Below are 12,100 nucleotides of genomic sequence, written 5' to 3' on the forward strand. Positions count from 1 at the left end.
GTACATAGGAACAGTATTATAGTAGTTATATTCTTGTACATAGGGAGCAGTATTATAGTAGTTATATTCTTGCACATAGGGAGCAGTATTATAGTAGTTATATTCTTGCACATAGGAGCAGTATTATAGTAGTTATATTCTTGTATATAGGGAGCAGTATTAAAGTAGTTATATTCTTGTACATGGGGGCAGTATTATAGTAGTTATATTCTTGCACATAGGGGGCAGTATTATAGTAGTTATATTCTTGTACATAGGGAGCAGTATTATAGTAGTTATATTCTTGTACATAGGGGGCAGTATTATAGTAGTTATATTCTTGTACATAGGGAGCAGTATTATAGTAGTTATATTCTTGTATATAGGGAGCAGTATTATAGTAGTTATATTCTTGTATATAGGGAGCAGTATTAAAGTAGTTATATTCTTGTACATGGGGGCAGTATTATAGTAGTTATATTCTTGCACATAGGGGGCAGTATTATAGTAGTTATATTCTTGTACATAGGGAGCAGTATTATAGTAGTTATATTCTTGTACATAGGGGGCAGTATTATAGTAGTTATATTCTTGTACATAGGGAGCAGTATTATAGTAGTTATATTCTTGTACATAGGGGGCAGTATTATAGTAGTTATATTCTTGTACATAGGGGGCAGTATTATAGTAGTTATATTCTTGTACATAGGGGCAGTATTATAGTAGTTATATTCTTGTACATAGGGGCAGTATTATAGTAGTTATATTCTTGTACATTGGGGACAGTATTATAGTAGTTATATTCATGTACATAGGGAGCAATATTATAGTAGTTATATTCTTGTATATAGGGGCAGTATTATAGTAGTTATATTCTTGCACATAGGGGGCAGTATTATAGCAGTTATATTCTTGTATATAGGGGCTGTATTATAGTAGTTATATTCTTGTATATAGGGGCAGTATTATAGTAGTTATATTCTTGCACATAAGGAGCAGTATTATAGTATATTCTTGTACATAGGGGGCAGTATTATAGTAGTTATATTCTTGTACATAGGGGGCAGTATTATAGTAATTATTCTCTTGTATATAGGGGGCAGTATTATAGTAGTTATATTCTTGTACATAGGGGGCAGTATTATAGTAATTATTCTCTTGTATATAGGGGCAGTATTATAGTGGTTATATTCTTGTACATGGGGCAGTATTATAGTAGTTATATTCTTGTACATAGGGGCAATATTATAGCAGTTATATTCTTGTATATAGGGGCTGTATTATAGTAGTTATATTCTTGTACATAGAATCATAGAATCATAGAATCGTAGAGTTGGAAAGGACCTCCTGGGCCATCTGGTCCAACCCCCTGCTCAAAGCAGGATTCGCTAAATCATCCCAGTCAGATGTCTGTCCAGCCTCTGTTTGAAGACTTCCATTGAAGGAGAACTCACCACTTCTCGTGGCAGCCTGTTCCACTCATTGATCACTCTAACTGTCAAAAAGTTTTTTCTAATATCTAATCTGTGTCTCCTCCCATTCAGTTTCATCCCATTGCTTCTAGTCTTTCCTTGTGCAAATGAGAATAAAGTTGATCCTTCTACAATGTGACAGCCCTTTAGATATTTGTAGACAGCTATTAAGTCTCCTCTCAGTCTTATCTTTTGCAAACTAAACATTCCCAAATCCTGCAACCTTTCCTCATAAGACAGGGTTTGCAGACCGGTCACCATTCTGGTCGCTCTTTTCTGAACTTGCTCCAGTTTGTTGATGTCTTTTTTAAAATGTGGTGCCCAAAACTGGACACAATATTCCAGATGAGGTCTGACCAAAGAGGAGTAGAGGGAAATAATGACTTCACGTGATCTAGACTGTATGCTTCTGTTAATACATCCTAGAATTGCATTTGCCTTTTTTGCTGCTGCATCACACTGTTGACTCATATTCAGTCTGTGATCTATTAGTATACCCAAGTCTTTTTCACATGTGCTGTCACTTAGCCCTATTCCTCCCATTCTATATATGCTTTTTTCATTTTTATTGCCCAGATGTAGTACTTTGCATTTCTCCCTGTTAAAAACCATTCTGTTAGTTGCTGCCCACTTCTCCAGTTTATTTAAATCTTTTTGAATCCTCTCTCTCTCTTCTCTAGTATTAGCTATCCCTCCTAGCTTTGTGTCATCAGCAAATTTAATCAGTTTACCCTCAATTCCTTCATCTAAATCGTTGATAAAGATGTTGAACAATACAGGGCCCAGGACAGAGCCCTGTGGTACCCCACTTGAGACATTCTTCCAACTGGATGTGCAGCCATTTACGACCACTCTTTGGGTCCGATCACTAAGCCAGTTATGAATCCACCTAACAGTTGCCTTGTCCATTCCATACTTAGTCATTTTTTCAATAAGGATTGTATGAGAGACTTTGTCAAATGCTTTGCTGAAGTCAAGATATACTATATCTACAGCATTTCCTTGATCCACCCAATCAGTGATACCGTCATAGAAGGAAATTAAGTTAGTCTGACATGACTTATTAGTTACAAACCCATGCTGACTCTGTTTAATCACTTCATTCTTATCCAGGTATTGACATACATGTTGTTTAATAATTTGTTCAAAGATCTTTCCTGGTATAGAAGTCAGACTCACCGGCCTATAGTTGCCTGGGTTCACCTTCTTCCCCTTTTTGAAGATAGGAACAACATTTGCTCTTCTCCAGTCTTCTGGCACTTCTCCTGTTCTCCAAGAATTTTCAAAGATTATGGAGAGGGGTTCAAAAATTTCTTCTGCTATCTCCTTCAGTACTCTGGGGTGTAATTCATCTGGACCTGGAGACTTGAATTCATTTAGGTTAGCTAAGTGTTTCCTCACTATCTTTCTGTTTATAGATATCCTGGATTCTTCTATTCCCTTAATAGGACAGTGAATAACAGTTGGTGTTACATTTCCTTTCTGAGAGAAAACAGATGCAAAATAGGAATTTAAAAGTTCAGCCTTCTCAACATCCTGTCTTACCATTTCATCATTTTCATCCTGTAAAAATCCTATAGCATCTTTGACTTTTCTTTTACTTTTGACATATCCCCAAAATCCTTTATTATTGCTTTTGACATCTCTTGCAAGCCTCAATTCATTGTCAGCTTTAGGTAATCTGATTTGTGCCCTGCAGGTTCTGCAGACAGCATTATATCCTTCTTTAGATATGCCTCCCTCTTTCCATTTTATAAACATTTTTTTCTTCCTTTTTAGCATGTGCTTAAGTTCTGTGTTCACCCATCCTGGTTTCCTTAAATGCTTCCTATTTTTCACTCTTTTCGGAATTGTTAACAACTGTGCTTTGAGAATTTCATTTTTCAAGATTTCCCATCCTTCCTGGACATTTTTGTCTTTAAGGATATCCAGCCATTGGATCCCTCCAATTATCTTTCTGAATCCCTTAAAATCTGCCTTTCTGAAATCTAACCTTGACGTCTGAGTCTTCACAGGTCTTCCTCCTCTAGTTATCCAAAATTCTAAAATAGCATGGTCGCTACCTCCTAGGGTTCCAGCCACTTTTACCTCCTCAACCATTTCCTCCCTGTTTATAAGGATTAGATCCAAGGTAGCAGTTCCCCTTGTTTTCTCCCCTACCTTTTGGAAGATAAAGTTGTCAGCAAGAGAGGATAAGAATTTCCTTGACCTGTTAGTTTTGCCTGAGAGAGATTCCCAACAAATGTCTGGATAGTTGAAATCTCCCATGACAACTATGTCATATTTTTTGGAGAACTTGGCCATTTGATGCATAAAGAGTTCATCCTTGTCTTCAGCTTGCACAGGCGGCCTGTAGTAAATGCCTACAATGGTGTCCTTTCCATTGTTCTGTCCTTGTATTCTTACCCAAACAGTTTCCACAGAACTCCCAGTCTCTGAAGCTTCAATCTCTGTGCAGATATACGCGTTTCTAACATACAATGCAACACCCCCTCCTCGTTTATCAAGTCTGTTTCTTGCAAATAAGTTGTATCCTTCTAGTCTTGTATTCCAATCATGTGTATTGTCCCACCAAGTTTCAGTGATTCCAATGACATCATATTTCTTTTCCTGTGTTAGTAGTTCCAATTCTCCTTGTTTGTTGCCCATGCTTTGTGCATTAGTATAGAAACATTTTAGTTTGTGATTGGTTTCTCTTTCTCCAATATTTTTATTAATTAGATTCTTTCGTCTTTGTTCTTTCTTTACACTTCTAATAGCAGAGTTCTCAATAGCATTTGTCAGGTGTATGGCTTTTTCTGGTCTTTTGCTTCCCTTCCCATGCTGTTCTAGTTTAAAGCTCTCCTTACAAGTGTAGCAAGGCGACTTCCAAATACATGCTTTCCAGTCTTCGTAAGGTGCACCCCATCTCTAGCAAGTAGTCCATCGTATAAGTAGTTCACTCCGTGATCCAGAAATCCAAATTGTTGCTGACGGCACCATCGACGTAGCCAGTTGTTCACCTGCAGAATCTTATTCCACCTCCTTGTTCCATGGCCATCCACTGGGAGGATGGAAGAGAAGACCACCTGCGCTCCCAGTTCTTTCACTTTCTTGCCTAAGTCTTCAAAGTCTCTGCAGATGGTTTCCAGGTCGTTTCTTGCGGTGTCATTTGTCCCCACATGTAGTAGCAGGAATGGGAAGTCATCTGTAGGTCTGAAGAGTCCTGATATCCTGTCAGACACATCTTTAATTTTTACATAGGGGCAGTATTATAGTAGTTATATTCTTGTACATAGGGGGCAGTATTATAGTATATTCTTGTACATAGGGGCAGTATTATAGTAGTTATATTCTTGTACATAGGGGACAGTATTAAAGTAGTTATATTCTTGTACATAGGGGACAGTATTATAGTAGTTATATTCTTGTACATAGGAGACAATTATTTTCGAGACATTTCTGTGAAATTAAGTCATTTATATCTTTTTATTAAAAAATACAATAAAATATAGAACAAAAACATAGGTTATACACAAATATGTATGCAATCCAAGAAAAGTGTCCAGCATTCACTGCGCTAAAATCTTCCACGTTTATCAATTTAATCGAGTATGCAAATAACAGAGGCTGAGTGGATGAAGTTATTTTTCAGGATGAGATCATGGAAAATACCTTCATGAAGTCTGCCTGTTATGTGGATTATTACTTAGCCCCTTAGTGACAGCCATTTTGCAGCTTAATGACCAGGCCTATTTTTACAATTCTGACCACTGTCACTTCATGAGGTTATGACTCTGGAACGCTTTAACGGATCCCACTGATTCGAAGATTGTTTTTCGTGACATACTGTACTTCATGTTAGTGGTAAAATTTCTTCTATATAACTTGTGTTTATTTATGAAAAAAAACAAAAATATGGTGAAAATTTTGCAATTTTCAAACTTTAAATTTTTATGCCCTTAAATCAGAGTGTGATGTCACACAAATTTCTTAATAAATAACATTTCCTACATGACTAATTTACTTCAGCACAATTTTGGAAACAAATTTTTTTTTTTTGGTTAGGAAGTTAAAAGGGTTAAAGATTTGACCAACGATTTCTCATTTTTATAACAAAATTTACAAAACCATTTTTTTTTTTTAGGGACTACATTATATTTAAAGTTAATTTGAGGGGTGTACATGACAGAAAATACCCACATTCAAGAAGTTTATTAACCCTTTACATGCTTCACAAAAACTAAAGCAATGTGTAAGGAAAAATTTAACATTTAACTTTTTTTTTTGCAAAAAATTTACTTCAGAACCAAATTTTTTTATTTTCACAAGTGTTAAAAGAGAAAATGAACCACAAAATTTGTTGTGCAATTTCTCCTGGATATGCCGATACCCCATATGTGGGGATAAACCACTTTTTGGGCGCACGGCAGAGCTCGCAAGGGAAGGAGCACCGTTTGACTTTTTCAACCTAGAATTGGCTGGAATTGAGATTAGATGCCATGTTGCGTTTGGAGAGCCCCTGATGTGCCTCAACAGTGGAAACCCTCAACAAGTGACCCCATTTTGGAAACTAGACCCCTTAGGGAATTTATCTAGATGTGTGCTGAGCACTCTGAACCGCCAAGTGCTTCACAGAAGTTTATAACGTAGAGCCGTGAAAATAAAAAATAATTTTCCCACAAAAATGCTTTTCGCTCCCAAATTTTTATTTTTACAAGGGTAAAAGGAGAAATTAGACACCCCAAAAGGTATTGTGCAATTTGTCCTGAGTACACCAATACCCCATATGTGGGGGTTAACCACTGTTTGGGCGCACGGCAGAGCTCAGAAGGGTAGGAGCACCATTTGACTTTTTCAATGCAGAATTGGCTGGAATTGAGATTGGACACCATGTCGCGTTTGGAGAACCCCTGATGTGCCTAAACAGTGAAAAAAACCCAGAAGTGACACAGTTTTGGAAACTAGACCTCTTAAGGAACTTATCAAGATGTGTGGTGAGTACTTTGAACCCCCAAGTGCTTCACAGAAGTTTATAACACAGAGCAGTGAAAATAAAAAAATCATTTCTTTTTAGCCCACTTTTTTTTTATTTTCACAAGGGTAATAGGCCAAATTGCACAACAACTTTTGTGGTCCAATTTCTCCTGAGTACACTAATACCCTATATGTGGGGGGGAACCACTGTTTGGACGCATGGGAGAGCTTAGAAGGGAAGGAGCGCCGTTTTGGAATGTAGACTTTGATGGAATATTCTGCGGGCGTCATGTTGCATTTGCAGAGCCCCTGATGTGCCTAAACAGTAGAAACCCCCCACAATTGACCCCATTATGGAAACTAGACCCCCTCAAGGAGCTTAGCTAGAGGTGTAGTGAGCACTTTGAACCCCCAAGTGCTTCACAGAAGTTTATAACGCAGAGCCGTGAATTTTTTTAAAAAGTGATTTTTTTTAGCCCCCAATTTTTTTTTATTTTCCCAAGGGGAACAGGAGATATTAGACCCCCATATTTGGTGTTCAATTTGTCCAGAGTACGCTCATGCCCCATATGTTGGGGTAAACCACTGTTTGGGCACACGTCTGGGCTCGGAAGTTTAGCGAGAACCATTTGACTTTTTGAATGCAAAATTGGCTGGAATCAAAGGTGGCGCCATGTCTCTCTTGGAGACCCCTTGCTGTGCCTAAATAGTGGAAACCCCTCAATTCTATCTCCAACCCTAACCCTAATCCCAACTCTAACCCTAATTCTAACCCTAATGGAAAAATGAAAATAAACATTTTCTTTATTTCATTATATTTGCCTAAGGGGGTGATAAAGGGGGGGTTTATTTAATATTTTTTTTATTTTGATCACTATGACAGGGTTTATCACAGTGATCAAAATGTACATTGAATAAATGAATGAATGAATGGATGGAATCTGCCGGCTAATTCAGCGAGCGCATTGCGCATGCGCCCGCCAGTTTCTTCCCGGCCCAATATGGCGGCGCCCACCGGAGGAGGCAGGAGGGCCCGAGGACGGGGGGGGGGGGGTTTGGGGAATCGGGGACCCAACTTCTCTCTCCTCTGATGTGCGACCACATCAGAGGAGAGAGAAATGAAATGCAAAATCGCGGCATTTTTTGCGGTCGCCGTTATACGGTTAATAACGGCAATTGCAAAAGAGGGGTCGGTAAAAACCTGAATCCTGTTCTCTGGGATCCCGGCTAGTTACTTTCTCCACAGCGCCGTGAATTAATGGCGTTGTGGTTTAAGTACCCTTAACTACCGCCGCTAAAAGGCATATTGGCGGTCGTTAAGGGGTTAAAACCATACATGTGGAGGATTTTGGAATAGCGAGCGTTTGTTATTTTTCTTGGAGAGTTTTCCTGCCATGAACTGAATAGAAAACTTTTAGTTTATAAACATGTCAAATTTATGCTGAATATAGGTATATACAGTCCTGAGAAAGAGACGCCTATGTAGGGACTTTTTCAGCAGCAGTAATTTTATTTCCTTCCTTGTAATTCTTCTCTTGGCAGAAGCACAGTGGATTATTTTAGGGGTTTCCTCATTCTCTTTGTGTAAGGGAATACAGTGATGATTGTGAAGGAAGATGAATCCCATTAGTTACTCTTATAAATGGCAGCTTTGCGTTCCTGTTCGCGGGCAGAAAGTCCCTGGTTTTCTGTGTGATTACAGCGGGATTTATTCAGTTGCGTCTCCATATTTGTTCTGCTTTGTGGCATCTGAAATCTGCTGGTGTCCTAGAATAGAAAAGAGGGGAGAGCCATCACAATCTATGGGTGATGATACAATTTAATCTCTGATCGATACTGGTATGGCCAGTGTCCACTGCTTCTGTATAGAGATGTCACAGGAGTCCTATACAGTTGTGGCCAAAAGTATTGACACCCCTGCAATTCTGTCAGATAATACTCAGTTTCTTCCTGAAAATGATTGCAAACACAAATTCTTTGGTATTATCTTCATTTAATTTGTCTTAAATGAAAAAACACAAAAAGAATTGTCCTAAAGCCAAATTGTAGATAATTCCACACCAAACATAAAAAAGAGGGTGGACAAAAGTATTGGCACTGTTCAAAAAAATAATGTGATGCTTCTCTAATTTGTGTAATTAACAGCACCTGTAACTTACCTGTGGCACCTAACAGGTGTTGGCAATAACTAAATCACACTTGCAGCCAGTTGACATGGATTAAAGTTGACTCAACCTCTGTCCTGTGTCCTTGTGTGTCCCACATTGAGCATGGAGAAAAGAAAGAAGACCAAAGAACTGCCTGAGGACTTGAGAAACCAAATTGTGAGGAAGCATGAGCAATCTCAAGGCTACAAGTCCATCTCCAAAGACCAGAATGTTCCTGTGTCTACTGTGAGCAGTGTCATCAAGAAGTTTAAAGCCCATGGCACTGTGGCTAACCTCCCTAGATGTGGACGGAAAAGAAAAATTGACAAGAGATTTCAATGCAAGATTGTGCGGATGTTGGATAAAGAACATCGACTAACATCCAAACAAGTTCAAGCTGCCCTGCAGTCCGAGGGTACAATAGTGTCAACCCGTACTATCCGTCGGCGTCTGAATGAAAAGGGACTGTATGGTAGGAGACCCAGGAAGACCCCACTTCTTACCCCGAGACATAAAAAAGCCAGGCTGGAGTTTGCCAAAACTTACCTGAAAAAGCCTAAAACGTTTTGGAAGAATGTTCTCTGGTCAGATGAGACAAAAGTAGAGCTTTTTGGGCAAAGTCATCAACATAGAGTTTACAGGAGAAAAAAAAGAGGCATTCAAAGAAAAGAACACAGTCCCTACAGTCAAACATGGCAGAAGTTCCCTGATGTTTTGGGGTTGCTTTGCTGCCTCTGGCACTGGACTGCTTGACCGTGTGCATGGCATTATGAAGTCTGAAGACTACCAACAAATTTTGCAGCATAATGTAGGGCCCAGTGTGAGAAAGCTGGGTCTCCCTCAGAGGTCATGGGTCTTCCAGCAGGACAATGACCCAAAACACACTTCAAAAAGCACTAGAAAATGGTTTGAGAGAAAGCACTGGAGACTTCTAAGGTGGCCAGCAATGAGTCCAGACCTGAATCCCATAGAACACCTGTATAGGCTGTGGCCGCGTCTCTCTCCAGCTCTTTGTGCTACGGTGGTGCCCTGACCCGGAAGCACCGCCGTACCAATGGGGGGACTGTCCCAGGGTATTTCAGGCCGCCTTACTGTAATGGAGGCGCCTGATCTTTGTGTTGTAATTGCACTATGGGCCACTACTCGTCTGAGATTACCTCTCTCCTTGCTGTCTCCCTGCAGCCCCTGCTCCGGTCCTGCTACCTGGGTCCCTGCTCCGTTCTGCTGTCCGTGCCTTCCTCCTGCCGTCCTACTCCGGTCCTCCTTCCTGTTGTTCCGTGGTCCACTCCTGCTCCAGTCCTACCTCATGTGTCCTACTCCATTCTGTTGCTCTGTGGTCCTCCATCCGTCCTACTCCCTGTTGTCCTGTGGTCCATGCCTGCAGTCCTGCTCCAGTCCTATCAGTTGTGTCCCGTTCCGTCCTGATGCTCCGTGGTTCCCACCCGCAGTCCTACTCCAGTCCTGTCTCGTGTAGTGTCGTGGCCTTTTCCCGCAGTCCTACTCCTCTCTTGCTTCCTGTGTCCTGCACCGTCCTGTTGTTCCATGCTCCTCGCACAGTCCTACTCCAGTCCATTCTGAGCTGCCCCTCTTTGTACCGGCTACCGTGGTACTCGAACCCCTGGGCCTGCTCCTAACGATCCCTGTATAGTGGTCGTCTTCACCTTGTTGCTCGCCCGGGGGCCCCTCGGTACCACGGTCCAGAGGGTCCACTCCAGGAGGCTTGCCTCGTCAAGCCCGGACGCTAACAATAAGGAACATTTCCCACATGTTTACTTTACATCTGCATAATTTTTTAAACATTTTTTTTAGTTTGGAATTTAGAAAAGATTAAAAGTTGACCAGCGATTTTCTCATTTTTCCAACACCATTTTTTTTTTAGGGACCACATCACATTTGAAGTCACTTTCAGGGGTCTATATGATAGAAAATACCCAAAAGTGACAAGATTCTAAAAACTGCACCCCTCAAGGTTCTCAAAACCACATTCAAGAAGTTTATTAATCCTTCAGGTGCTTCACAGGGATTTTTTGAATGTTAAAAAAAAAAAAAAAACTACTTCAGGTCTAATTTTTTTATTTTACCAAGGGTAACAGGAGAAATTGGACTGCAAACGTTATTGTACAATTTGTCCTGAGTATGCTGAGACCCTATATGTGGGGGTAAACCACTATTTGGGCGCATGGCAGAGCTCAAAAGGGAAGCAGCGCCATTTGACTTTTTTGGCTGGAATTGAGATCGGAAGCCATGCCGCGTTTGGAAAGCCCCTGATGTGCCTAGACAGTGGAAACCCCCCACAAAAGACATCATTTTGGAAATTAGACCCCCAAAGAACTTATCCAGATGTGTGGTGAGCACTTTGAACCCCCAAGTGCTTCACAGAAGTTTATAATGTAGAGCCATAAAAATAAAAAAAATCATTTTTTTTTCCACAAAAATGATGATTTTTTGCCCCAATTTTTTATTTTTCCAAGGGTAACCGGAGAAATTGGACCCCAAAAGTTGTTGTGTAATTTTTCCTGTGTAGGCTGATTCCCCATATGTGGGGGTAAACCACTGTTTGGGCGTATGGCAGAGCTTGGAAGGGAAGGAGCACCATTTCACTTTTTCAACGCAGAATTGGCTGGAATTGAGATCAGACGCCATGTTGCATTTGGAGAGCCCCTGATGTGTCTAACAGTGTAACCCCCCCAACTATAACTCCAACCCTAACCCCAACACACCCCTAATCCTAATCTCAGCCCTAACCCTAACAGGAAAATGGAAATAAATAAAATAATGTATTATTTTTCCCCTAACTAAGGAGGTGATAAAGGATGGTTTGATTTACTATTTATGGCGGGGTTTTATGTTTGGCAGCTGTCATACGCTAAAAGACGCCTTTTATTGTAAAAATAGTTTTTGCATCACCACATTTTGAGAGCTATAGTATTTCCATATTTTGACGTTTTTATTGGTACCATTTTTGGGCACATGAAATTTTTTGATCGCTTTTTATTCCGATTTTTGGGACGCAGAATGAACAAAAACCATCAATTCATGATTTATTTTTTTTTGGGGGGGTGCATTTACACCGTTCCGCGTGTGGTAAAATTGATAAAGCGGTTTTATCCTTCGTGTCAGTACGACTACAGCGATATCTCATTTATGTTTTTTTTATATTTTGGCGCTTTTATGTAATAAAAACAATTTTATATAAAAAATTATTTGGTATCGCTTTATTCTGCGAGCTATAACGTTTTTATTTTTTTGCTGATCATGCTGCAAGGTGGCTCGTTTCTTGCAGGACAAGATGACGTTTTCACTGGTACCATGGTTATTTATATACGTCTTTTTGATCGCGTGTTATTGCACTTTTTGTTCAGCGGTATGATAATAAATAATTATTTTGTGGCTAGTTTTTTTTTTTTTTTTTTTTTAGAGGTTCACTAAAGGGTTACACTAGTGGGGCGAGTCATTATGGACGTGGCGATACTAAATATGTGTACTTTTATTGTCTTTTTTTTATTATTTAGTATTCTTTTATAAATTAATATTTTTTTTTTACAC

The 12,100-nt window shown here is 39.8% G+C and overlaps 1 protein-coding gene across 2 annotated transcripts in view; it reads right to left on the reverse strand.

Annotated features, from left to right (window-relative positions):
* Nucleotides 1-4,889: 4,889 nt before the first annotated feature.
* Nucleotides 4,890-12,100, reverse strand: part of TMEM141 (transmembrane protein 141) — a 33,044-nt gene continuing 25,833 nt past the window's right edge. For both annotated transcript variants that reach the window (XM_073556053.1, XM_073556054.1), the window contains exon 5: nt 4,890-8,174. In XM_073556053.1, the coding sequence (XP_073412154.1) occupies nt 8,116-8,174 (59 nt within the window). In that variant the 3' untranslated portion in view covers nt 4,890-8,115. The remainder of the gene's footprint in view (nt 8,175-12,100) is intronic.

The sequence above is a fragment of the Dendrobates tinctorius genome, unplaced genomic scaffold, assembly GCF_039654945.1.
Source record: "Dendrobates tinctorius isolate UK_male_01 unplaced genomic scaffold, ASM3965494v1 ptg000231l, whole genome shotgun sequence".
NCBI classification, from domain to species: Eukaryota; Metazoa; Chordata; class Amphibia; order Anura; family Dendrobatidae; genus Dendrobates; species Dendrobates tinctorius.